Here is a 27,249-nt window from a genome sequence, read left to right on the forward strand (position 1 = left end):
GCTGCTGTACAGATATCCTTATTTGTGTTCACTATGTAGTGTCCCATGCTCTTGAATTACTTAAAGGGATTTTTGGGTTGTTGGTACTTATGCATAGTCACTGCCTACAGTAGATGGTGCTCACCAGTTTGGAGAAGCATACAGGAGCAGAGAAGCTTAGCAGTGTACTCCTGTGGACAAGGTGAGCAGCAAAACATATTCTATTGACCTAAAAGAAAGCCCACATAAAATAATCCATATTAAGTGTGCACTATATTTTGAATATTTTCACTGCTTGCCGTCAGACAGTCCTTTTCCTTGAAAAGCACTACTGATACTGCACTAAATACCAAGAAATAAATGAAACGATTGATCAAATAACCAGTAAAGACACAGAAGTTTCCTCTCTCTCTCTCTCGCTCTCTCTTTCGGCCTGTGCAGTCTTCTGTATGGTCTGGTTCATGAAGGTATCCTCTTGGCATTTTGTCGTTGCTGCTGTCATGATCACTCATTTTTATTTTCTCATATGTTTTGTCTCCTCCACAAACTGCTGAGTCTGAGCTCACGGCGTCATACGGTGCGAGGCACAGCTGCACTTATGCGTAGGAATGCAGAAGTTCTGTGGATGAGAGAATGTAGGGCCAAAAGCTGACGGCAAGGTAAAGCAGTGAAAATATTAAAACCGTAGCATACACTAAAACTGACATTGATTGATACATTATTGCTTTGCTTTCAACAGTAGAGTTCTGGCTGACACCACCAGCTCAGTTCAGCTCTAATGCCACCAATTCAGTCTTGGTCAGAATCAGAATCAGAATCAGAAATCAGAATCAGAAAAAGCTTTATTGCCAAGTACGCTTTTACACATACGAGGAATTTTTTCTGGTGAAATTGGTGCATGACACATCTACTAAAATAAGAGCATAAAATATAACAATTTAAATATATATACACAAGGCTGTTTATGTTGTTGCTATTTACCGGAAAAACAGTCTGTTTTCCAGAAAGAAGTCCAAGTTGAGCATTAATGTAACGCATAGAGTTATATTTATATCAGTCAATGTCACAGAATGAGTCCAAGGTGGAATGTGAAGAGTGTCAGGGGGGGTTCCGGGCCTTGTTGGTAAGGCTGACAGCAGACGGGAAAAAACTGTTCTTGTGGCGTGAGGTTTTGGTCCTGATGGACCGCAGCCTCCTGCCAGAGGGGAGTGACTCAAAGAGTTTGTGTCCGGGGTGAGAGGGATCAGCCACAATCTTTTCTGCACGCCTCAGGGTCCTGGAGGCGTACAGGTCCTGAAGAGATGGGAGATTGCAGCCAATCACCTTCTCTGCAGACCGAATGACACGCTGCAGTCTGCCCTTGTCCTTGGCGGTGGCAGCAGCGTACCAGACAGTGATGGAGGAGGTGAGGATGGACTCAATGATGGCTGTGTAGAAGTGCACCATCATTGTCAGCTATGAGCCTGGCTCAGAATGTCTGCCATCACTGCTGGTGGCAAATGCATTTTAGGAGACTTGGTAACCGCAAGTCCAAAGAAGTCAGCTTCCAACATATCCTTGATAAAACAGGTAGAGCCAGAACACCTCTGCTCATTTGGACTGTACTGTGGACTTTGAATTGTAACAGTATTTGGGCCATGAATGATGATGTTTCACACATCGAGAGCACAAGCACAGACAAGAATAAAGACGGAGAAAGGCCTTTGAATGACTGTTGAGCTGAAGTTACAGGTGGTTGTTGCAAACTTTGGTCAGTTTTGGAGGAGCACACAGGTGTGTCAAAATACTGAATTCATTCTATGCATTAATGTCATCATCTGATTCTGTTTCAGTGATACTGGGCAAAATAATTTTGGTGAAATGACCCTTTAATCTTGCTTAGGAGCCTGTCCCAGTATGCAGGTGTATTCATTTGTGAGTCATGACGTCATATACGTCTATATAACATTCAGGAGAATGTGACCTACTTTTAAATCGAGGACAATCAAGCAGGAATGAGTCTACTGCATGGCCAAGTCTAATGTCCTGAAAGCATTTCAGATAGCGGCAGCTATCAGACCTCTGACAGCAGACACATGTGGACTTTACAAGATAACCGTTTTGCACGCTGTTGAGTTCGAGAAGTAGAAGTTTGCTGGGAATGAAAGCTGTCCTGACATTCTGTATATGACTCCAGACTGATAGCTGAGAAACGTGCTTATTTGCTCTTTTTCCACAACCATGTCAAATGTAGTACTGCTGCAGACTCAACTGTAGGGTCTGTTATGGTCCTCAGTGGTGTTGAAACGGCAAAAGCCTGCACAGAGTCTAAAAAAATCCGACGTCAAGATGTCAGTTTCTGGTGATGTGCCTCAAGACACACAGCACAGAAAAAGGGTTTCTGTCTCCTCTTTCATAAACACTGTGTTGCTATACTTGCCTGTCGACATACTGTACATATGCAAATAGTTTCTCAAGAAATCAGTACAGAGAATATGCATCTTGCACACACAGCATCTTTAATCTTTAGACCTGTTCTAAAATTCATATCTGAAGCTGTGCAAGTATTGATCACTGTATATGTTATGAGATATAAAAATCTGTTGATAGTATGAAAGATTGTGAGGTATCAGGCCAAAAACAGTCAAAACTGTGTGCGTGTGTGTGTTTAACATATAATTTGTACATGCAAAGAAACCACAAAAGACACGTCCTCTGTGAACAAACATCAGTGAAAGGAAGAACGACAGTGTAAGGGTCGATATAAAGTTGCTATTTATTTCATATAGAGTATAAAGTACTGTAAAATATCACAAAGAACACGATTACACTTTTATAGATACAACATTTGGATCACTTCTAATGGATACCAGAACCGTTCTGATGTACAAACATGCAAGCAGGAGAGGTTTGAAGTCTGTGTTGAGGAAAGGTTATGCTGTGGCTTCCCAAAAATATTAGCTTTATTTCAGTTTTTGTTTCATCTTTTTCATTCATCCACTGCTTTGCCGACTCTTGCGTTACGATTTTCAGTGCCCCTTTGTTTCAGTGGACATAATCCACAATGTTTTCGAGTACAGTCAATATTTAATGCGACTGACCGTCCCCGCTGAGACGGACACGATCATTTATCAGAAATATGAGACATCATTTGTTGATTTGTGTGTTTTTTGTGGAAATACAGCTGAACACACTTACAGAAAACACACTTTTGGGAAGCCCTGTGCTCATGCTGTCTGGTACGGATATATGTTTGTATTACTGGATTTGTGATATAAATAGAGTGTTGACTTGTGTGACTAATATGTGATCTAGTAGATATGTTAGGTGATCCAAATATATTAGTCTATACGTTAGTCTTTCCGGATACGAGATGCATCCTTTTACATTTCTAACAAAGCTACATGTCGGAAAGAGGTGTTTGCAGAAGGATGTGATGCACAGTGATGATGACTGTGACTAGTTTTAGGATTTGGGAGGGTTTGTTTTGGTCTGCCAGTCTGAGGACGGTAATGATCTGACTTGTCCTCATTTGGTTTTGGAAAGGCATCAGATGAATTCTAAACCTGAACTGCCATTCATCAGGAGTGAGAGAAAAGTCAACCAGTCTGTGTTTTGGTGTGAGTGTGATTTAAATATGGTTCTGACATAATTCTATGGAATGCTAATGCTTCTCCTGTAACTGGATGCTATGGTACACACAGTTCGTAGCAGTAGGCCTCACTATAAGGGCCGTGCATGTACTGCACAGCTTCCAGGCACTGCCAGTTCTTTTGCTTTCTTTTTCCGAAAACTAATCAAGTCAAGAAAAGTACTTGAATCCATTTACAATAGTGATTTGATCCAATTATGATGACTTCATTTGTACAGGAGCGGGAAAACTTGCTTTTAACCCCATTTGATCTGAAACTCTGTTTTCTCACTTAGGCGAAATATCATTTTCTGCTCTTGCACAAATCCAGCAGTGAAGATATTTATGATAAAATAAAAACAGCCTTTTATTGTCTGACTTCAATCACATTCTTCGCATTACAAATGTTAAAAATTGAATATTTTTTGTTTGTTTGTTGTGGTGTACAGTCTGTGGTTTGACTCTGTTAAACACAAGTTGAGCCTCTTTCATCCCTCCATCTTACTGCATTCCTCCTCCTCCTCCCCCTCCTCCTCCTCCTCGCAAGTGCTTGGCTTTGCTCTTATTCTCCTCAGCGTCCGGATCACGGCAAGTGCACTCATCCTGGTTGCAGTCCGCCCCAAACTGAATGACCTGACAGTAAACAAGAACAACATTCAGCAGTCTGCTTCCCAAAAGCCACTGTAGATCTTTCAATTTGCGGCTGGATTCAAACAAAAACACAAGATGTGACTTCTCAGGCCCGTCTGGTGCCGATGTCATTTTTGATGGATGACTAAACCGAGAAGACACACATTCCATTGGAGTGGTTTCCCTGTTTAAGGCAGCCTGAGATCTTTGATGAAATCTGTTAAAATCCTGTCTATCTATGGCCTACTCCAGTGTATGTAGGTGCAAGAGAAAAAGCCTAGAAAAGAAGGATGAAAAGCAGCAGGGTAAGAGGAAATGTTACATCAGGATTTTCAGTGAAAGCAGAGTCACTGAAAAATGCACTGGTTGAGGAGGCTTCCCTATAGGGCTGTTACATTTCAACTGTAGCAAAGAGCACGACTTGGAATGGCAAAAACAGACAATAAAAAATGTATTTGCTTGAAGGGACCTAGCAGCTAGTGAACACTTTTGCCCCCACTTCTACATTGTGTTTATTCTGAAAGGCAAGTAGCGCTTAGTAACCTGAGCGTGGTCTTAGTCGACTTGTTGTATTTCCTCACAGTTTCAAAGAGGTCTCCAACGGCCCCCTGGAGGCCGATAAAGGGCATGAAGTCAAATGGTTCAACGTGGCCTGCGAACGGCGAGAAACCTTGAGGGTCTTTGGGGGGAAGGAGGGAGGAACGCACCGCCGTGGAGGTGAACGGATGAACACATGTTAAGAATCAACAACAAGAGGCTGCCAGCTCTTGTCTAGGAAGCGAGCCATCACCACAGGTTGCAAAATAAACTCTGGTGCCCCGCGAAGCAGTCTGTTGCAAGAAATGTAAACATTCGCTCCTGGAGAGAAGGAGTGAGAGGGAGATTGAGAGAAAGAAAGGGAGAAAGGAGAGTGGGAGGCAGAGAGCGAAAATAAGGATGACGGCAAGCGAGGCGAGAAGGAGAGTGGGAGGTAGCGGCTTGTCGGCCTTCAGCGCTGATTGCTCCCAGTTTTGGAGGGAGACGGGGTTGATGGCAGGGTAATAGTTTCACTGCGGGCTCTCAACAAGCAGCAGAAGGCCCAGCTTCACCTAAAATGCCAGCAGTCCCATTTAAGACGAATTGGCGCGGCCATTAAATGTTTCCTTAACAGCTTCATCTTGATTCATTGATGCAGGGGCAGAACAAGCCAAGTAATGCTCCACCTTTGATGCCTTCTAACAACCTTTGGAAGGAAAGAAAGGGCTTGTTTTTGCCTCATCCACAGAAACAAAAGCCAAGCCTTTTGGCTCTTTCTGAGTGTTCGGATTAGTTGCCTCCCCACTGTTTACTGCAACATATTCAGGAAGAGAATTCATGTGACAAGAAGAGGTTTCAAAGTGATGAATTCAACCTCGCGTGCAATCAAAACCAAATGTAAAGTCTGACTTTGAAAAAAATCATGTCCTCGCTGTCCTCCTTCTGTTCGCTCTTTGCTGCTTTTACTACTTTGGCCCTTTGAAGGACTACAACACAGACTCCAGTTAACAAATCAAAGGAAGATTGTGTGTTTCCATAGATGGTGTGGCAGCTCAGATCTTTTCTTCTGGAGATTTTCCCCGTTGGCCAATGACTGAATCCCACCTGAATAATCTCTCATGTATCGCTCCTCCCTTGTCATCGCTGCAACTACCCCGTAAATAAAACCAATACTGCATGAGCTCCATAAAAAGGAGGCAGCTGGCCTCGTTAGACTGATCCAGACACAAATAGATATGAATATTGACTCAAATATTTGATGTAATTCAGATGCAGGTGGCTTATCCTGCCAGACACTGGAGCAATCTGTGAAGTGGCCATGTCAAAATAAGGTAAAAATCGCACTCACCTCATCGTCATCTGTGTGTTTATGAAGTACTGAAAGTGCTGCAAATTGGCATGCAATATTCCAACACTCAAGGTTTTTCTTGTGTGGCAGCAGAGAGAATATGTGATGTGGGTCACGCTGTGTTAAAAACCTGTAATTTCCTACACCTGCACAAGTGGAGCCACACAGAACCAGAGAGTTCTGTAAACAAATCCACCATCCACCGCTCCTCATTACCCCCCTCTGCTCCATCGCTCTGCTGGAGCCGCGGTGGCAGTCAGGATGCTGACTCTCACGGCGGTTTAGTTCACTTCCTCAGAACGACCCCCGCTCGCTGAGCTGCTGTTCCGCAGTGGCCGAGTAAACCACAGACCGTCAGACACCTCGCTGCTCCCACCCTTATACCCTCCACCTCCCCCTTTCCCTGTAAAAGAGCAGTTAGTGGCAGTCTGGCAGCTCATTTATTATGATGGCAGCTACAGACTCGCTGAACTCCTTCTCCATTTAGGAAGGAGCTGCCGGTGAGTCATGGCGTGTGGCGGACATGAAGGAGACAGCCAAGGCTCGGCCAACTGCAGGCCATAGGAATTAATAGGCAGGGCCTCCTGAATGAGTGTCATGAATGTGTGGCTGTACAGTAGCCAAATAGGGTATAGAGGGGCGGGGGCTACTTCCCAAACATCCACATGGAAGAGACGTTCTCATGAAAGCACAGAAAAATAGGAAAAAAGATGTTTATGTAGAAGCAGTTGAGGGAATGAGTGGCCTGGTTTCCACCACTGGCTGCTCATTATTATTCATACCATTCCTCTTAGCCACCCAATATATACAGCAATCATTTAGAGAAATTAGTGTAATGAGATGCATTTGCATCTTGTAGTGAGCACGAACAAGCCATCACCAGGGAGAGTATGTTCGGATGGATAAACACCCAGATATCCAACATATCCGTCAAATTGATGAGGCCTACAATTAGATGTTTTCCTACTTTAAAATGCAATTAGATTTTGGACCTACATCACAGATGCAATGCAAAAGCATTTCTCACCGCCAAAGACGCTTTAAAGTAAAGTGTTATGGAGGAAAATCTCCTCAGGTATATCATGTCCACGGCTAAGTTTCGTCTGAGGGACGTCCTGAACCCCAACTAGCTCCTTCTGCAGCGGAGCAATGGCTGAACATGAGAAGTGAGACAGCGTATAGCAACACGGGGTGGTGAAAACCTGCTTATTTACCATTTGAGTGGAAAAGCTGGAGGGCACAAGTCTGCTCTGTTGTTTTAAGTACAGATGAGGGAGACTACATAGGCGCAGTGGTTAACGGGAAAGAGGGGAAAGTAGCAGGGATCTGTGTTTGTTTGCTTAGCAGAAGTCTCCTGCGCTGCAGTACAGCTCTTGTGCCAAAAGAGACGGATTTCTACTACTGTAAACAGGAAGAATCTGGCATTGAATCCAGCTTTAGCTTCTAAGCTCCATCTTGATTGCAAGACGTGAGCCTGGAGCGAGCCGAACAACACTTTGCCACCTTTTAAACAAAGTGGACAGAAACTGGGAGTTATATCTGTCAGAAGAATATCCCCAAAATATTTGTATTGTTAAAGCAAAAACAGATGGAATAAAGGTGATGAAAATCAATCTTTCATTTCTTATGTAAATATGGCAGGCAGGAGGAAATGTCTATTTACGTACCTTTCTGGTGGAGAGGGTGGACGGGCAGCAGTCTCCTCCGTCATACTGGCAGTAGGCCCGGTTGTTGATGGTGTCGCACCAGCCATCTCCTCCAAAAGGCTAGACACAAGTTATAAACAAGAAACAGTGTTAATGTTTTCCCCAAAATGATAATTTTACCCCACACAGCATGGAAGTCCGAGAAAGCTGGGAGAAAAAAAATGACTCAGCATCTTCCCAGAAAACAGATTTTCAGTAAGTGGCAGACATTGTTATACAATTACATTGTTTGGAACAAATGTCCATGAACCAAATGAAAATAAACACTCGTGCAGCACAGGTCCAAGTTGTACCTTGAGTCATACCAGAAAGGCAGTTGCACGTTCATTGGTTGCTCTGACAGAGCCGAGGTAGCCAATGACAGAGGACCACTTCTGTCCACCGAACGGGCTGAAGGCAGGTCTTCAATTCAATTTACAAACAGGCCTGTGTGATGCATTTAGCGAAGAGTTCTCATGTGCAGTCATTTTGTGTCAGGTACGCCAAAACGTCCCCAAGTAGGTGGAGTTAGCGCGGCGCGCCATCACATGCACCTGTTAAGCTGCTCCAACCATGGCCATGCTGATACTGTACAATAATGTTAACAATGCATAACTACAAATGACATGTTTTATTATTAGATGCATGATTTCTTTGCTTGCCGATCCACTGCTACCAGGTGCTTTTGCACTTTATTTCAGTGGCTACATGAGAATAGCCTAAGCACCCAGAGGTGAACAAGTTCAGTCAATATGAAGCCACCATGCTAACATTGGGGATGGAGCTTAAGAATCATGACTTCATAGCCTGATGTTTGCTATGTTGTCATTTGGATGGCGCCATATGATTTGTTCAAAGTCTGAACTGCATTCTGACATAGGTGACTGAAACATATTGTGGCTTCCACTTTTGCAGTCTTTGTGACAACATGGTGTGAAAGTAGCCTCTTTGGGCAATCCAGGACAAACAATGTGCCAAACTGATTCAGAGATTCACTCAGTGTCATTGAGCAACAGAGGTTTATTTTTCATCTCCTTTAGCTGACCTTTTATTTAAATTAGGATTGATCGAGTAGACAGACAGATGCCATTTGAGGACTGTTCAGGTATGCTTCACCTTACTTCGAAAAACCTATTAATGACAATTCCTAAAACTGTTTTTTCGCAATTCTCTGGCCAGTGTGAGAGGCCTTCTGGAGTGGCATTCAAATGTGTGGAATTTACACAGAATCTCAAACACGTCATGATGAAAGTCTTCTTAATGTTTTCGACTGAACCTTGAGGGCTTCCCTGAAGTGCCAACAATATGAAAGTAAGCGCCGAGTGCCAAAGATACTTTTGGCCTTCTGCGATGGGCTGATGGAGTCATTTCAAAGACTTCAGGTTCTACCTAACCTGCGCAGGGGGAGAGAGCAGCTGCTCAGAAGATTTCTGCAGTTTTCTCTTCACTTCAAAGAGCTCCCTACTTGACAAATCCCCTTGCCTTTCCCAACTAAACTGCCGTGGAATAAATAAATCTATTTAATCGTTCTGTTTCTGAGTAAATACTTTACCAGCAATTGCACCAGATGCCTCACCCAAATCACTACCAGTATGCAAATCTTTGAATTACAGTTAAAGTCTCGGGCAGTCATGCATAATACCACCTCACTTAGCCTGCTGTCATTTTATTTGAATTCTAAAGATTTCCAAAGCTGAGCTTTAATGTGGGTTTGATATCCATTTTGCGTACATGTCTTTCCTTACCGTTGAAATTAGCAGGCCCCACACTTGGCCCACATGAGGTTAATTTCGATGTCAGGGCTCATGTTGACGTTAATTATTTACACTCCCCTCCAGGCAGCATATACCTTACTCTCTACAGAAATCCACAAACCCATGAAGAGTATTAAAGCAGCTAGAGTTGGCTGCACACCTAAGTCCCCCATGGGTAATTAAAAGGTCAACTGGTTTGTGTATTAGCATTATACAGTAACTCCCTTCAAATCAGCGTAAAAGAGACATACAAAAGCAGCAGCAGCCAGCCCCACACCTTGCTAACATAAATATTCCAACTCTTAGCATTGGCTATTTCTAGGGGGATCATGTGCTGTCATCAGCACCAGCCAAGCTCTTCATCACAGCATTATAAAACACAGATATGAATTCTAGCGAACACTCTTCTGTCAAGCGGCAATATATTTATTTTTTACTTCCTACCAAGTATCTGTATCATTCTTTTAATAGCAGACATTTTATCATCTCCCCCTCCTTCACCCTGTTCGCCCCGCTTGCCCTGAGCTCTCTGAAAACAGCGGGGGGAGTGACAGGTTTGCCCTTTTCTCATCTCCATGTGACTCAAAGTGTTTTTCCTTTTGATAGGAAAGACAGTGTGCGGAGTTCAGCGGAGGTCTGTGTATTGATGGTGGCTGTAGTTTGGATCTGAGGATTGTAAAACACAGTCCACCATAGTGTGCCAGGCATTATGGGATATAAGCCATAGTGCTTGGCTATTTTTTGCATGCTCAGGAGAACAAAATATTGAGAACTAGGTTAAAGCAGGAATGTACTGTGGTAAATGTCTTTACATGTGCATTATTGAAAGTATAGATTACATGCCTGCAGTCTGCAGGTCTGCAGTCTTATCCAATCTGATCTCATCACTTGCTATATTTTTGGACCATATTTTAAGTGCATTATAAGTTAATGTGTTATAGACTATTAGGAGCATGCCAAGTGGTGAAACCTGCTAAGTAAAGTGACACTGCCTCTTTAACAAATGTCGATATTTATGGTCGGAGCATTGGACTGAAGACAGTGAGAGGACGGGCTCTGCATAGTTTTTGCTGTGTTTGAATTTTACAAGTAGCTTGCTGGTTGTGGAAAGCATCTCATTGAATGATTTCATTTCCAGTGCTGTTCGTTTCAGTGTTGGTCAGACTTTGGATTGAATTGTTTCGATACAATAATGCAAAGCAACAAGCAGTAACCTTGGCTTTCATCCAACTGCAGCCTCAAAGTGATACCTTCCTTTTCCTGGGTCTATACCATGCACATGCAGGTAAGAAAGCCTTAGAAATCTGGGTATACAGGGCCAAGCAGCCATCTTGCTGTTACCTGTGATTCTCTTAATCCTTTAACCTTCTGAGAGGAAACCAGGTTTCTGTTTACACGTCCTAGAGATCATGTTACTGCCAAAGCCTGTGACTAAACAGATGACTTAAGTGCATATAAACACATGATTGAAGGTCAGTGCTGACTGCCAACGTTTGCTGCTTGTACTTCCATATTAAACATGATATGTCACCAGGTCACCTGTAAAACCCCCTTTTCCCAGAAGAAGCACTTCTATAACATGTTTTTCAGCAATGGGCCCACTGTATGTCCCTGAGTCATCCTTCCAGTCGAGTTTGTGCAGCTGACACAGTTAGCTGCAGTGTTGGGTGCGTTCTACCTTTCCACATGTGGACCACTGAAGGACTGTGAACCAATGCCACTGAGGTTACAGACTGACAGCACTAACTCCGTGATCTAAGCAGTAAAATGTGGACTTTTTTCAATTAAGGTGAGTCTTAAACCTCCCAAAGCACATCTAGGTAGACAGCCATTCTGTTGTATGGAAATACAGTCCAGAAGATGTCCCAACTGTATGCAAATTCAACAGCAGACTGCACCAGTGGGTTGTTCTGAGCTGTGAAGCACTCAGAGTCCCAGTAGTTACCTCTTGAGTAAGATATGTCAAGCAAGTCCAAGTGCAAGATTCAAGGAAGACACCACAGAGGACTCAGGACATGCCGGAGAGATAATATTCATCGAATAGCCTGCAAGCACAGCAGGATTCCCCCGAAACTGAGATCTCTGTTTAGTCTGTTGCCACTGTAAATTGGACCCAAATAAGTTACTGAGAATGGATGGATGGTTAGCCGGAGAAGAATTCAAAGGTGACTCATTTTAAAGTGAAATGTGTGCTGTTAGACAACAGCAGGAAATGGCATTTAGAGAACAGGAAAGAACAGTCATAGAAAGGAACACAGTTAACAAACTTGATAACTAGCAAGGGAAGGTACAGCTGAGTAAGATCCATGTAATTTCCACTGGCAAGATATAAAAGTCTGTGTGTCCGTACTTGGTGCAACAGTATCACAGCTTCATGTCCAGAACATGAAGTTTCAGTCAGTACACAAGTAAGGATTTAAAATTTACTTCACTCCTGCTGACACACGGGGGTCAATGGACGGACATGTCGCTTCACCAGAAACGCCTAAATGCACAGTAAGGGGCAGATTGTAAAGATTATTTATAATCTTTTTAGAATATTTATAATATCTTCTGATTGTAAGTGAGTTAAAAATCTATTGGCGTAGGAAAAACTATTAATCGATCATTGTCAGTGGAACAAGTATGTACATACATCCACTCATATGTACATATACATATACATAGACACACACACACACACACACACACACACACTCGCACACACACATATATACGGTTATACAGTGTGCCAGCACTACTATACACATATATAAACACAAATACAATCTTTCCTGGACAGTAGGTTTGTATTTGGAAAGCTAGGAACTCTCCCAAACGATGCTCTGTGGAGAGACCGGTGTTTTTACTCCTTTTGAACTACTTTAATTCCACTTACTGTGAATCATAAATTATTTTTCTGTCCAAAAATTAATGCTGTCTGTTACAGACACTTGTTTGTTTCATTTTCTTTGGTTGTTATTATCTTCAATTAAACAATGACAGCATGTGTGTCAGACAAATTAGATGAAATACAGCCATGTAAAGCAAAAATACTAATATTTTGCTGTAGTCTTAAAGTTTTGCAGCAGGTGTTGACAGATTGTTGAGTTCACTTTCGGTCCACTTTGTCTTTGCTTAATTTCATCTTTCATCTGAAGCTAAACTTATTTGAGCCAGTGGAGAACATAAGGTGTCAGATGTGTGGCAGCGGTTAAAGTCTGTGTATATCTGGCCTCATGCAGAACTATTGTGTTATAAACACAACTGTCCCTAATGATCAAAGTCAAACTTTTTCTGACTTTTTTCAGGCTGCAAAACTACTATACAGACTTTTATAATGCAATCAGGGCACTCAACGCAGCGCCCACCTCTAAAATGGTTAAAATAGATGGATTCTATCCTCTTTAGCTAAATGCCTCATATCAAGTGATGCAGGACTCAATGTGTTTAATTAGGTTGCTGTTACAAACTTGGATCACATTCTTTGTCTTTATTGGTCCAGCAAACATTTTGATCATGCTGAGAGCGTTCTGAGAAAATGGGAAGACATTTCTAGAAAGACACAGCAGGTATATTGTCTGTGATGTAAGTCTTGGTGGGGCTAAATAGTGGATTACAGAACAGTCTCAGCCTGGCAGCAGTACAGGGGCCATGCCAGGCTGAGGTATTTGATGAGATGCCTGAGCTGACTATGACATGACCTGTCAATCGGCTTTTAAGAAAGAACGGAAAGAGCAGCGGTGTAAGAGGGAGAGGGGGAGCAATGGCATCTGGATGAGATCTGGCATAGAGCATATGCAGCACATGTGGTCTGGTATAATTTACAATGTTGTCATGGAGGAGCGGGTTATAAGCAACTGTTTTGCCTAGCAACATTCACGGGAAGGTGGAAAGGGAAAATGTAGTGCTGGCAGGTAGGAAGAATATTTTAATACCGTGAGACATCAACAGTTTATGTGTTCCATCGGTAGTTCCAGCCTTTTCTGAACCCAGCAGACGAATGCCAAATAAAAACTATCTGGGTTTATGATTTTAGATGATTTAGGGTCACTGCTAAAATGTTACTGAGGAGAGATGGACGTTAAGTTGCAGATTAAACCAACTTTCATTATAATACAAACTACAGCACACAATATGTGATGAAACTGAACAAGCACCAAAGTCTACAGTCCTGCTGCAGCAGCCTCTAGAGGCTGGGATATATAACATATATACAGTATCATAGAACTGTATTATAATATAGAATTGTTTTATTCTACTCCACAAAATGAAGGTGGATGGAACAAACAACATACTGTCAATTTAGCTATTAGTAGTGGTGATCACAGTAATGAGGAGTTTATCTTAGAGGTGGCAGAGGGAAGAGCAGGAGGTTATCAAAATCAGAGGGATGCTTATGTCTGAGAGCTTGAATGTGCTGAATAATGAAAATCCACGCCAATCTGTCAGTTAGTTTCAATATAGAAGTTTTGGTCTGATGGTGGCACTAGTTTTTTAACTGGTCAGAGGTCACACAGCTTTTTTTTCTGGAACTTTAGTAAAATTTCGTGGTCTTAATCAGTGGATGGATGTGGTTCAGTTGTCATGGAGATGGCTCAGTTCTCCAAAGAATATCTTTGGAACAGAGGTGGGTGTGATCACCTAACCCAACTCACTGTAGTTTTCAATGCACTGCCATAAACTAAACAGGTAAATATAAATACAGGTGGAGGGGAAATCTGGATCTGACAGCAGTGCATTGTGAACATTCATACCAAACCATATGCCAAGCTGGTTGGTGATTTTGTTGCCATTTCGTTTGATCGAAGTGTTGTATGGACAGTCTGAACAAGTGAAGAACAACATTGTGAGGTGCAGGGACAGTGCTGTGTTCAGGGGTTACATGCAGCCTTGGAGGACACACAGGTAGACGCCATAGCTGCAGCATACGCTTCACCGTAGCTAACATGCAACTCAACAGGGCCGTAGTAGCTATGGAGATAACACGTGAGGACCGCAAAGACAGCCTGGGCTGCTCGTGTTTTCTCCTACTCAGCATCTCGATAAGAGAAGCCCAGGAATCTTTTTAGAGGCTTTTTTAGACAGAGAATGAAAGAACATAAACAAAGCCAGCTGTCACCAATTTAGCGATGAGATGTGGTGAAATAGGTGTTACCTGGATGCTACTCCAGTTGTAGGAGTTATGTGCATAAGCCACCGTGGTTAAATCACAAATTGAATGAAACAATGTAAACACGGTCACTATGAGGACTTTAATTAAAAGAAATCTGACGACTGAAAGTATCCAGCTGTTGTCTCCAAAAAGCATGTAAATTCACAAGAAATTTGACTGTGTTACCTTGTCACCATACAGGAACCTTTGTTCTGCTCCGTTTCCAAAACCACCAGAGTTCCAGCACACACTAGGTAGACTGTTTTTAAACTAACCAGGAAGATTTAAAGCCTAAATAATTAATCGAAATCGAACATAATCCAGTGATTAATTTATTTTTCCCTTATCAGATAATCCATTAGGCTTGGCAGGTGGAACACTTGGCAATGCCAGGATCCCTGGAAAAAAAGCTTCTTTGGACACATTTAAAAAGAATTCTTGTAAAGTTTGAAGTGTGAGAAGATCAATTTCTGCCTGAGATTTGTCATCATGAAATGTGAAGCACATTGCACACTGGCTCTGGTATCTTGGGTAGTGATGACAACAGGGATACAGCATGTTTTGCTTCGTGTTTAATATTATTGGAAAGGTCTGGCTAGGACAGTAAATTTAATGTGGTTATGCCCAGAAATGGTGTAATTGTTTTAAGGATTAAGTATTCCCTATCTCAACATTAATAAAATATCTTTGATAATAACAGGATGAAAGCCAAACTGAGGTTCTCCTGACCTTGAGGCTGTTAAGGCACACATAAGCACATACTAGACATGTTATGTAAGAGCAGAAATACACTTTCACCCAATGTTTGTGAGGACAGAGGCACCAGTATCGAACACTAAGTTCACAGAGCGCCTTGGTGCTCACTTCGGACATGTCGCTTGAATGGACACCAAAGGACAATAGTGGATCATGGAAGCCACCAAAGGTATGGTACAAAAGGTACACGCAGCGATAACCACTTTGAACTTAGACCTGAGAAATATGGAAAAAAATCTTAACTCTCAGCTGCAGTAAAAACATTTTCTTGTCCTTGGCATCATACAGTATCAGTCATGGCTAAAATAGACATTCACTCATTTTACAGTTTCAAAAACCTGGGTCTTTGAGACTGATATCTGGAGAAAAAAAAAAAAAAAAGGATTGTATTTGATGCAGGACGGCTCGGTTGTTTGAACTCTTACCTCACATGACTGGATGCAATGGATGTCTTGAGGGTCAGGGTACCACTTCATCATCCCTGTGCAGACTATGCTCTGGAAAAGGAGCGCAAGAAGACAATGGTTGAGCAACACATCCGCAAGAAATGGATAAGAACTGTGTTTGCCATGGACAGCAACAGCACACTCACTCGCAAAAGCATTTTTATTGGAGTTTATGTATGCTTGAAGCTTTAAAGTAGCACTAGTTGAGGTAGAGGAATTCATTAAATAGCCATATTGTAGATAAATGATAATGCCAGTCTCCTACTGGCTATATCTCGGAGCATGAGTGGACTCAACTAATGTCATGGCAATATGTCTACTAGATTATTATAAAGCTATGTTGTGAGAAGGTCTCAAACACTTTAGCCTGATGGTGGTGTGGAGGAGTGTTATAAATACTTAGTGTTCATCCTCTTGGGAGAATAATTGGGCTGTGAATTTTTATGAGATTCTGCCAAATGTGTCTGTGAAAATATGGACTGTAATCCCTGTAAAAAAGGTCAAGGAGATCCCAAAAAAGACAAATTCTCAGGAACCATGAATATCCAAGGTTATTATTTTCAGTATCACAACACAAGAGGTCACCTCTTATTGTGGAAATGGAACGGAGACAACGTGAACTACAACTTGTATGTGTACACAGATAATACACTCTGCTCCCTGTGTATGGTTATAGCTTAGGATTTTAAAGACAAAATGATGAATTATATTTGTAATAGTATAGACTAAATACAGCTTTGGTACCTTTTTGCCAGTGATCCACTCGCACTTGGCCTCCCTCACCATGAACTGTTATATAAAAATGAGCATGACTACATCTTGCACTCATTCTGATTGCAGACCGTGCAGTAACCTATTGTTTTCATGGACATATGCAGTACATTATGACAATTTCAAGCTTTCGCTGCCTTCTGCAGTGTTTGTTATGCATGAAAACCTTGTGATGGAAGAATAATAATTGTTTTATACAACTTAAGTGGATGCAAAACTCCAAATCGTGTGGTGAAATTCGGGTGAGGCTGTGGTCTTCTGTCATTTATTTGACCCTGGGAATTTACTAGGTGGTTAGCAGATAGCTGATTGACTAACAAATACGGACAGAGAAAGCGGATCCTCCCCTGTGATTTCCTGCGCAGCCTGACCCAGCGAGGGAGACCTGATTCTGAAGGATTTGAGATAACACAATGCCTTGAAATCACAAGGCAGTGTCAGAGATATGGCGTAAGTAACAAGACCTGTATCCAACTATTTGACCTTGGAAACGGTGGATTAACTGGCTGGCTGGCTGACTGACCACCCAAAAGTAAGGCGAAAATGGAACAGTGTTTGCGACAGCGTTAACGTAGGAGTGATTCCTGAGATGTGCTATTGGGTAACATGACCCACCTTTAAAGCATAACAACAGCCCTCTCACTCCAACCCAAGATCTGACATTCCTACGAGTGTGTTCACGGTGACTTGTATACACTGTGTGTGTGTTCGAGATGTGTGTATTCGCTAAAAGGCTTGACGTCAGCTGGAACCTTTACTCCTGCTATCTGCCTGTGATTTCCAGTAATGCAACAACACTTGAACGATAACGAACGCACACGCTCACACACACACATTGTGTTGTGTGATAGTAAGTGATTAGCTGGAGCAGCTGGGAATTAAAAATGTTTTTCCTAGAAATTTTTAAAAGATACCGCCTTGCCAATGATTCAGTCAAACATCTGATTTGAAACACATTTGCACATATTCTGATGAATTCAGACATCTCAGCTGCAAGCTGACAGAGAGATTCAGTTTTTTAGGCATTCTCAGTTACTCAAGGAGACTTTTGAAGCCACTTGGGCTCATTTCTATGACAAAATAAATTCAGTAATTTATGTTTTTGTTACAACACTCACTAATTTTAAGAAGCAGGTTTGGTTTCATGGAGTATATTACTTAATACACTTAAATTACTTAATATTTCTTCAACTGGAAAGGTATTTTTTTGGGGGGGGGTTTTACACTTTTTTTGAAAAGAGTGATCACTGTTCCTTATTAGAGAAAGCTAGAAATTAACCCTAACTGACTCAAAAGGATTTTTTTTCCACTTTGGCACCTTTGAAATTTGAAATCTGCAGTGTAAAGAGAGTGTTCAGGGGTGTGTCTGATTCAATCAGGGCAACCTAGTTTCCTCCTCCCATCAACTCACCTGCTGTCAATCCACTCATTAACTACACCTGCAGCCTGCAGTATATAAACCCCAAGCTTTTGCTCCACTGTTTGCCTGATTGTTCTGTGAGTCATAGTAGTATGACGGTCAGCTGACTAATCCTATTTTACCTGTGCTTCCGGTCCGTTGTCTCTTGCCTTCCTTGTTTGCCTGCTACACCCTGATCATTGTTTCATCTCCAGTGTTTCTCTTCAGCTGGTCTGCCTCTGATCAACAATTCAAAATCCAGCCAGCCCCACTCCGCTGCTCCAGACTTCCCCCACTAACAAACTTCATAATAAATTACCTTTTAGTTGAACTTTTAAACGGTCTGCGAGTTTGTGTTTTTGGGTCCTGAGTTATTACCTTAAATTTAACACTAAGCTTGAAATGTTTCACAATCAAGCAGAGAAAGCCACAGTCTAGAGATTTAAGGTGACACTTAGGCTTTTAAAGACATAAGTGGCCAGAGACATATTCATTCTGAAGCTAACAGGTAGCTAAAGGTGTGAATTCTCCTGCAAATATGTCAGCAGCAAATCCTCTGCGTTTTCTGCCTTACAGTCTTAAACTGTATGAACTTTGTCTTTTTTTTGCTAAAGGTGATTCAGTCTGGAGCAGTAGCTCAGTGGATGATCCATGCTGTTGTTCAGACCGCCAGATGTTGGGATGCATTATTCATTCTGATGGGTGTTTTTGTGTAAAAATCTCAGCGCTGCTTGTCGGCGGATCGGCTTTCACGGCACCCTGGACCGGTCGCATGGCAGCAGGCGAGCAAAACAACAACTGTTTTCAAAACCTGCCAAGAGTCTCCAAATGGTAGCAAAACCACAATCCCTTGCTCAGTTGCGGTTATTTAAACCAATCAAGCTACCTCACTTTTCACCACATCGTGCCTCATCATGCAACATGAAACTGCAACAGGTGCATCCAGTTTTGCCAGCTGATCTGTGCAGCACCCCTCCTCTGAGCTCTGTATTTATCTCATCTGGATCAAAGGGACTTTGATTAGAAGCATACGGCTATATTTATAGATTCAATATCAGTTTGTGAATAAAACTAGTGGTTGACAAATATGGATTTTTCAAAACTGACTCAATCGCACTTAAGCTGCCAATAGCAGATATTATGAATCTTAAGATATCCAATATCAGAACAATAGTTGTGCCAAAAAACCAAAATTACAAGTTTCTGATGTTTCTTCAAAAATTACGCACTTGGAAAAAGTTGTCTGAAGCATTTAGAGCATGATGGGATGGAAACGTTTTAAAGGAATAGTCATCCAAGGTTGAAATTTAAGGGAGAGCTCGACTGATTTTATATGTGAAAGTCAATGTATTAGTCACATTCAGTGTTTGAAAAGTGATGGTACAGAACTGAAATGAGCTTAAGTGAACTCAAATAGAATGACTGAAGGAGAGACAACCTGAGGTAACTTGACTTCTCTCCTCAGGTGTCTCACCTGGACTTTAGTGGGAAGCATCCAGTGCTTTAAAGAGTCAGCTGTCGTGCCGTTGGGCAGGACCACAGGGTCACGCAGATCCATGTCCAGAGCCACAACGCATGTTGCATAACAAACAGCACCTGCAAGAAAAAGGAAGAAAAAAAAAAACACAAACCAAATAACTAACTTACCTCTAAACCTCATTAACATCTGGTGAATTCATTCATATTTAAACAGTGAGCAAAAAACAGACCACATAACTTGAGAGCATGCCGTCATCTGTCATCCGTGATCTGAACTCACCATCACCATAGGAGGGCTTCTACTGTGTGTGTGTGTGTGTGTGTGTGTGTGTGTGTGTGTGTGTGTGTGTGTGTACTGCAAGTCAGTCTGTTGGATGCAAGTTGTTCGAAGTCTCCTCCTCCCAAAGGAGGAGTATGCAAAGTGTTTGAGCATACACTTCAGTGATTTAATTTAACACCAGAAAATGCTTCAAAACTTCTTTTGGTATAAGTTATAGTAGAAAATAATTTACTTATACTTACAGTGGGTCCAGTAAGATGCCTAAAATGCCTCTCTCTGTATTTAGCCAGTACAAAGCACTCACAGTGTGTGTCTCTGCAAAACCTGCATAATCCTCCAAAATTGGTATTTTAACAATAGAATAATCTGTGATCTGTGCAATGACTCAAATCTAAATGAAAGAATACCAACAGAAAATGAGGAATAAGTGAGAAGAGTCAAGAGAAGATAATCAGCACTATTTATTTGATAGATTCCGCTCTCATCCCTTACCAACATCCCTGCCCTGGTCACAGCTATACTCCACAGAGTTGAGATTCGGCGGAGGGGAGCATGATCCCTGCAGCTTGGAGCACATAGTGAACTCTGTTGTCCATTCACCATCCTTAGTGCAGCGAATCTCACTCTGGAAACAAACACAGATAATAAAATTCATTGCGGTCATCAAGGGACTATGTGCGGTCTACACATCTGCTGCACTGTCTTCACACAGCTCGAGAGAAACAGTGAGTTCGGTTCCAACCATAATTTAGTAGTCTATTCTTATTTTACGCTGCTGAGCAGTTTGATGGATAGATATGAAGCTCCCTACACACACAGGCCTCGAAAGATAAGTCAGTCGTGAAATGAATAAATGAAATTCATATGAAAAAGCCTTTAAATGCCTTTGTCTCAAATGTTCTTGCACACACACTAAATGTGGCTTCAATAAAAACATGGCGCCCAGAAATTCAAAGGGTTGCTCTCTAGCGACTTTATAAAAATATTACATTGTCTCAATAGTTTGACCATTTCATTGTGTGCATTTGAGAAACTTGGTGGAAGTACATATTTCTTATGCATTTACAACCATTGTAGAAGCTTCATTTACACTGCTGGATAATCCCAAAAATGAGTCCTTTTGAAGTCTGGAGAAAAACAAAACAGCAGTGCAGGACACGTTCATGACGAGGTGTCAGAGATGCATGATTACAGCTCAAACCACAGCTACTGTGCACACAGGTTTCATTGTTCTGACAGGAATGTTTCATGTCTAAAATCGGATTTTAAAGGTGCAGATGTCCATTTCAACTGGATTGACTGTGACAGTGGCTAGAGCAGGTCCTCCGCTGATCACAGAGTCAGCGGTTCGATTCCTAGCTCCTCCGGTCCGCATGATGCGATGGCCGCCATTGGTGTGTGATTGAATGGGCGAGCACAGACATATAGCTTTGGGCTTTGGATAGAAAGCACTGTACCGCTCCTGATGTGTATGCGTGTATGAATGTGTGTGAAAAGGTGAATGTTACATGTGTTGGTAAGTACTTATGAGTGGTCAATAGGCTAGAAAAGAGCTATATAAATGCAGTCCATTGATCATTTAGTATGCCTCACCCAATTCAAGTGATCTAAAACTGACTTGATGGTCACATGAGACCAAAAATACTTGTTTTTGACTTGTTGAAATCCTACATTTTCTGTTGCCTCTGGGCACTGCAGGGTGCACAGGGTGTCATAGAACAGGCCATTGGTGCAGGTATACATGCCCTGGAATACATCAGGCAGGGCCGGGCAGGATATCGGCTCACAGTTAATTTCTTCCCACTGCCCCCCCTCCAGGCACTCCAACTTGAAGTACTTCCTAGAGACAACAGGAGCACATGAATAAATCTCTCGGCGATTAGTTTTCACTTGCAAGCATTAACGGGCAAAACACAGTTTTCCTTTCCTGTAGGTGGCAGCTGGTTCATCCTCACTTCCCGGTTGTTTTGTCCTTCTAAACATACTGCTGTCCATTTGTGCCAGACCATGTTCCACAGATACGATCAGCCTGACAGATGAGTTTAGACAAAAACTGTAACATTTCACGGTGGCTGAATCCCTGCTGTGCTGTATCATTCTGTCACAAAGAGCACCAAAATGGACGTTTGTTCATTAAAACCGGGTGTATTGATTTATTCTAACAAACTCCCTCTAGAACCACATGTACTCTATACCAGCTCACCTTCTCTATTGTCTCACTTTACTTTTACTGTTTCAGTAACAAAAAACATATTGAGAACAGAGGACTGCCCAGTGTACAGTAAAAAAGATCTCCAGTGCGGCTCACGTAGTGTGTAAATGCAACAGCATGTGTTACAATACGAGTTTATGTGGGTACATGTGTCAAAGGTAAGAGTAAAAAGCCTGTTTAAAGTGCTTTAATAGCTGCTGCTGTTCACTTTCACATGTTGGACTAATAAAGCATCAGGGGTTATTAAAATGCTTAAACATATGTTTGCGAAAGCGTAACTCATAAAGATAGCCGGTTGCAAATCTTTACATGAAATCTCCGTATTGGACATTTAATGTAATACAAAACTAAAATATATATATTTTTACTAGTCCTTCATGATAGTAAAAGTCAGCTTGTTAGATACTTAATGTATTCCATTTAAATTACAATTCAAGACAATACAACAAGTGAAATACAGCATTTATATAGATATAAATATACACAACAGCTTGATTTCTACATATACAGGCTGAAATGTGTGAAGAGAGATGACACCATGTAAAGCAGGATGTAAACTTACCCCAGAGGCTGAGTCTCCTCCGATTAGAAAGCCCTCATCTCATTAACAACATGTGAGCTGTGTTCAGTAATGAGCAGTTACCCAATGAAAGCAATTGGCAGTGCAATGACGAGGCCCAGTCAGCGGCGGTACATATTTTATTGGACCCTAACGTGAGCTTGTTCCGAAACAGAATATTCTTTTACAGATGATGGGCTGAAAAATTCCTCTTTTAAATCGAAATTTAAAACATTGCCCTTGGGGTCTGGGTGTTCATGTGATGCATTGTTAAACTGTTGCGTAAAATATCTAAATCAAAGATCCTAATTTTATTAATTAAGCAGTGCGTAATGGGACTCTTGTAAAATAAAGGAAAAGAAGGAATTTCCTCCATTACGCAGGCAGGCATGTGTGATAAAACACTGCATTTACTTTGGCCTGTTGTCTACGCAGACTTACTAGTATTTAAAGGCATTCCACAACCCACAATATGTGATTAAGGTCCAATGTTCTTGCAGTTTTTTTATGTCCTTGTATGCAAAGTAGAAATGCTTGAAATCATTAATCTGATTGATCATTTAGGGTTTTATAGTCTTATCATGGCCCTCTCATGGACACTGTAAGGTACATTTTTCATATGAGTGATTCTAGTGTAAACACTCCAAGCTCTGGGAGCTGTATTCTCTGTCCACTGTGCTGCCAGCACTTCCAAAACGCTTACCTTGGTGTCTTCTTTTTGAGGCTCCCCATTACATAGAAGCCTGGGTTGCATTTGTAACGGCAGACAGAACCCACATCGTGCCCCGAGGCCAGGCAGTCTGCTGTCAGCAGCTTGGCATCGGGTATGTTTGGAACCTCTGGACACTCGATCTTGCAGTAGGCCTCTGGGAGAGACCACAGGCCGTCCTCCAAACACACCAACCTGTCGCTGTCACCTGAGCAGGGGGGAGAGGTGCAGGGAGGGGAGGGGCTCAGATCAACGGGATTTTAGAGTGTAGTTGAAATAGGCTGGAGAAGCACAAGCAGATGAACATCGTGAATTATTATTTCTGTCCCAACAAACATGCGGCTTTTGTTTCACGGCTCTGTCTCGTACAGTTAAGAGGAGAAGGAGACTGTAGCGTCAGTGTTGCCCAAAACTAATATTTTCTATGCCTGTAAGGCCCCATACGAAGCACGAGTGTTGGTATGTGTGGAGAATCATAACACCCTAAACCTTTCACAATTTTTAATGGGTCTATAAAATGTAATGAATCTTTACCATGGCATCACATTTTTTATAAGCTATTTAAAACCCTGTGCTGCTGTTGTGATTTTCAAAATCCATTACAGCTGGACTGGTGTGCACTGAACTCATTCTTGTGAACTACACGGTGTGCTTTCACTGCTGAGTGATGCACGATGGCCTCCAAACATGTTTCACTCAACCAAAAGCCACAAATAGAATTATTTCTGCATAATCTGTATTTAGATCATGAGTAAATGGGCCTTACTGCTGACTCTACTACAGCATTTGAGCTTTTGGCTGAAGCTTTCCAACCACAAACACAAGTGCGTGGACATCACGCTTGTTCCGTCTAATCACTTCAAGAAGCATCTACAACATTATGTAACCAAAAAGGCTTAACGCTTTTTAACTTTTGTATCTAGCTATGAATTTACGCGTGTGTAGCGGTACTCCTAACTATGGGTGCCACAGGCAATATTTGTTCTGACCCATTATGATGCAAGTGGTGTTATTAAGAACGCTGTGGACATCTGAGTAGAGGGGAATTGTGATGTGGTGTGTGTGTGTGTGTGTGTGTGTGTGTGTGTGTGTGTGTGTGTGTGTGTAGAGGGAACAGGAATATGCCATGTAAATGTTTCTATCTGAGTTCATCCTCAGTTTCAGTGGCTGTAATCCACATTAAGATTTTAAAGGCCAGGCTGAGAGAAGACATGGCTGTGATTTTGTAAAGGCCATTTGCAGTGTGATTTTATTGCAATAAAGCAGATTAGTTCCTCTTGTCTTAGCTGCTTTTTTCAAACTAATTACTTTTAAACACTGTCTGTAACTACAACAGGATGCGCCCTGTTAAAAAACAGGCCTCCGATTTTAAACCGTAATTGTGTAAAATCAAGGTTTAATGTCCATTTCATTTTATGGACTGCAGCTAGTGACAGCATCGTGCTGTGGTTTGTCTGTTCACTAGACTATTGAGAAACTCTAACCCTATTAATGACCTCTATCATTCAGTGATGTGAATAATAAATATTCAAAAGGAAAAAGGCTCTTTGTAACTCTTTGTACTTCTTGGTTTATAGCACTGGGAAGAGCAAGCAATAAGAAAGAATAGTATCACAACCTTGAGGTAATAAGGCAGATTTTTTGAAAAATCTTAAAAAACAGAAGGACAAGACTGTCTGGACAAGACGAGGCGAGAACAGTAAAGACAAATCCACGACTTACCTTGTAGTATAGCTGGTGATCCACAGGTGAAGGAGCATTGTTTGCCAAAGGTGGTTCCCCAGGGGCAACTGAAGATGGCATGGTAGACGTAGGACTGATCAGGCAGGCCGCAGTCCACAGGCTGACAGCTAACCACACGATCCCACGAACCATGGAAGCACTCCAGATGTGATTCTCTCTGGAAGAAAGAAAGAGAATGGAGGAGTGACGGAGAAAGTGAATTTGGCTGGATGAAATGGACAGGGTGTCGGAGATGCTGCGAGTAGATGAATTTAAAAATGGCCGACTTTTGCCAATCTGCATAAGCATCATACAATAACAAACGCCCTGTAAACATGGTTTTTAAGGTCTGATTATACGGAAAAACACATATCTCACTTAAGTATACAGAATATTGGTATAATAGTGTCGTTCAACTCTTCTTTATAGTTGACTGTTGAAAATGTAGCCACAAATATGCAGTCTAAAGAAATGGATATGATATTGGATCTTAAGATTCAATCTAATAAGTTATCAGGACTTCCCTGCTGATTCCCATCCATATATTCAAGTGATTTTGTTGATTTGGGCCCTATTATATTTCTGAGTTTACACCTTTACCCACATGATTCCTAAAATTCTGACTAAATCATGAGGACCATTTCTCCTTTGACATGCAATGTTGAGCGAGTAAAAGAAAACAAAATGTTACAAATAGTAGAACAAATGATTGTAGTGCTACTCTAGAATTTGTTGGAAGGAAGAAACTGTGTTCTTCTTGTGAGACTCTTTCATCTCTGTTCATTCTAAGCACCACCCAGTGAGTACAAAATGTCTAACTCTCTCTTGCATAATATCAATGGATAAGTGGAGGATAAGTGAACATTGAAAGGACGAGGTGTTATTTCAACACGTAACACAGCGTTCAGTGTACCTGGTGGGGTGGACTTCCCCTGCTGTTGACGACAGTGACACTGAAACCGCGGTGGCACTGAACGGAGCAGCGAGAGGCCTCCCCTCCTCCTGTACACCTACAGAGACACACTGATATATAGATAGTTCTTTTGTTTTCTGTTTCAGCTCTGTGATTGGCCAGTGTTTCATTCCAAACGGGCCTACCTGACAGAGGCGTGCTCTAGCTGGGGAGGACTGCAGCTGTCCATCTGACACGGCTGCCGCAAACAGCTATTGCAGGGATGGAGGGAGGGAGGGAAGGAGAGGGAGAAGGAGAGGGATGAGAGGCAGAGCAAGCAGCTAGGAGGCCGAAACTGAGCACTCTGTGTGGGTATGCAAATTCAGGAATTAAAGGAATACTACAAGCTTGTCATTTTGGGAGTTTACCTATTATACCAATAGCTCAGGAAAAACAGTGCACCATCATGTGGATTTACTAATGCCCTGCACCAAAATGCCAACAATGAACATTTATCCTTTCTGCCTTAAAGGTCAAGTCGCACTGTGGACAGTGTAGGCGCCAGGTTTTGACAAGGAAGAAGAATGTGTGGAGTAAAAAGGACAATATTCTGCTCCCTCCATTTTCATCCTTTTGAAATCATGAGTCTGACAATGTTCCGGTGCAATGCTAAATACTGAGGTGGAGCACCGAAGCCAAAACTCTAAAAGATACACAGGAACAAGTCAGTTTTTCTGTTTTTACGTCCAATGTGTCAAACTCCCAAACACTTGACATATTCCTTTTAGAAGTTCCTTTATGGTTTAACTTGGATTTTTCAAGCACCATATTGGAACAGTCACTGAAAAGCTGGGCATGTGCGTGTGCTTGTGTGTGTATGTGTGCATGTGTGTGAGAGGATATGTGTGTGTGTGTCAAGTAAGTAGTTGTGGGAGAGCCCACCCTCTGATGCGCACCCGGTCAGGGCGAAGGTGCTGAAGTGGCAGGAGGTCCTCAGGGCCACGCCCCCCACTGCCACAGATGGGGAGGAGAAGAGGAGAATGACAGAGGCCGTGATGAAGAAGGGCTGAGAGAGGTCGTGGGTCACATTCACCACCAACGGGTTCCGATGGCATGAGAGGTCATGTGTACCTGGGTAGATGGAAGGGTTTGTCTTCGTCTTATAGCATGATCTTATTTTAATCCAAATACATACAAATAAATACAAGCGCAGCACCTAATGAGTGGTTCTTTCCAGTCGTATCAGACAGGAGGATGGTGGCTGTCCTCCGACACTGCTCCCCGGACCACGACCCATCTGACGCCAGGTACACCATCACAGAGGCTGCCACTCCAGGATGGACAAATCCCACCTGGATCAATAATAAA

At 42.1% G+C, this 27,249-nt stretch overlaps 1 protein-coding gene across 1 annotated transcript in view; it reads right to left on the reverse strand.

Annotated features, from left to right (window-relative positions):
• Positions 1–2,711: 2,711 nt before the first annotated feature.
• pappa2 (pappalysin 2) overlaps positions 2,712–27,249 on the reverse strand; it is a 61,826-nt gene continuing 37,288 nt past the window's right edge. The window contains exons 16-27 of the mRNA XM_076746017.1: positions 27,098–27,233; positions 26,838–27,012; positions 26,088–26,153; positions 25,903–25,999; positions 24,990–25,167; positions 23,262–23,475; positions 21,459–21,627; positions 20,280–20,412; positions 19,503–19,624; positions 15,838–15,909; positions 7,751–7,849; positions 2,712–4,222 (exon numbers count right to left, since the gene is read on the reverse strand). Coding sequence (XP_076602132.1) covers positions 4,091–4,222; positions 7,751–7,849; positions 15,838–15,909; positions 19,503–19,624; positions 20,280–20,412; positions 21,459–21,627; positions 23,262–23,475; positions 24,990–25,167; positions 25,903–25,999; positions 26,088–26,153; positions 26,838–27,012; positions 27,098–27,233 — 1,593 coding nt within the window. The 3' untranslated portion in view covers positions 2,712–4,090. The remainder of the gene's footprint in view (positions 4,223–7,750; positions 7,850–15,837; positions 15,910–19,502; positions 19,625–20,279; positions 20,413–21,458; positions 21,628–23,261; positions 23,476–24,989; positions 25,168–25,902; positions 26,000–26,087; positions 26,154–26,837; positions 27,013–27,097; positions 27,234–27,249) is intronic.

This window comes from Chaetodon auriga, chromosome 12 (assembly GCF_051107435.1).
Source record: "Chaetodon auriga isolate fChaAug3 chromosome 12, fChaAug3.hap1, whole genome shotgun sequence".
NCBI classification, from domain to species: Eukaryota; Metazoa; Chordata; class Actinopteri; order Chaetodontiformes; family Chaetodontidae; genus Chaetodon; species Chaetodon auriga.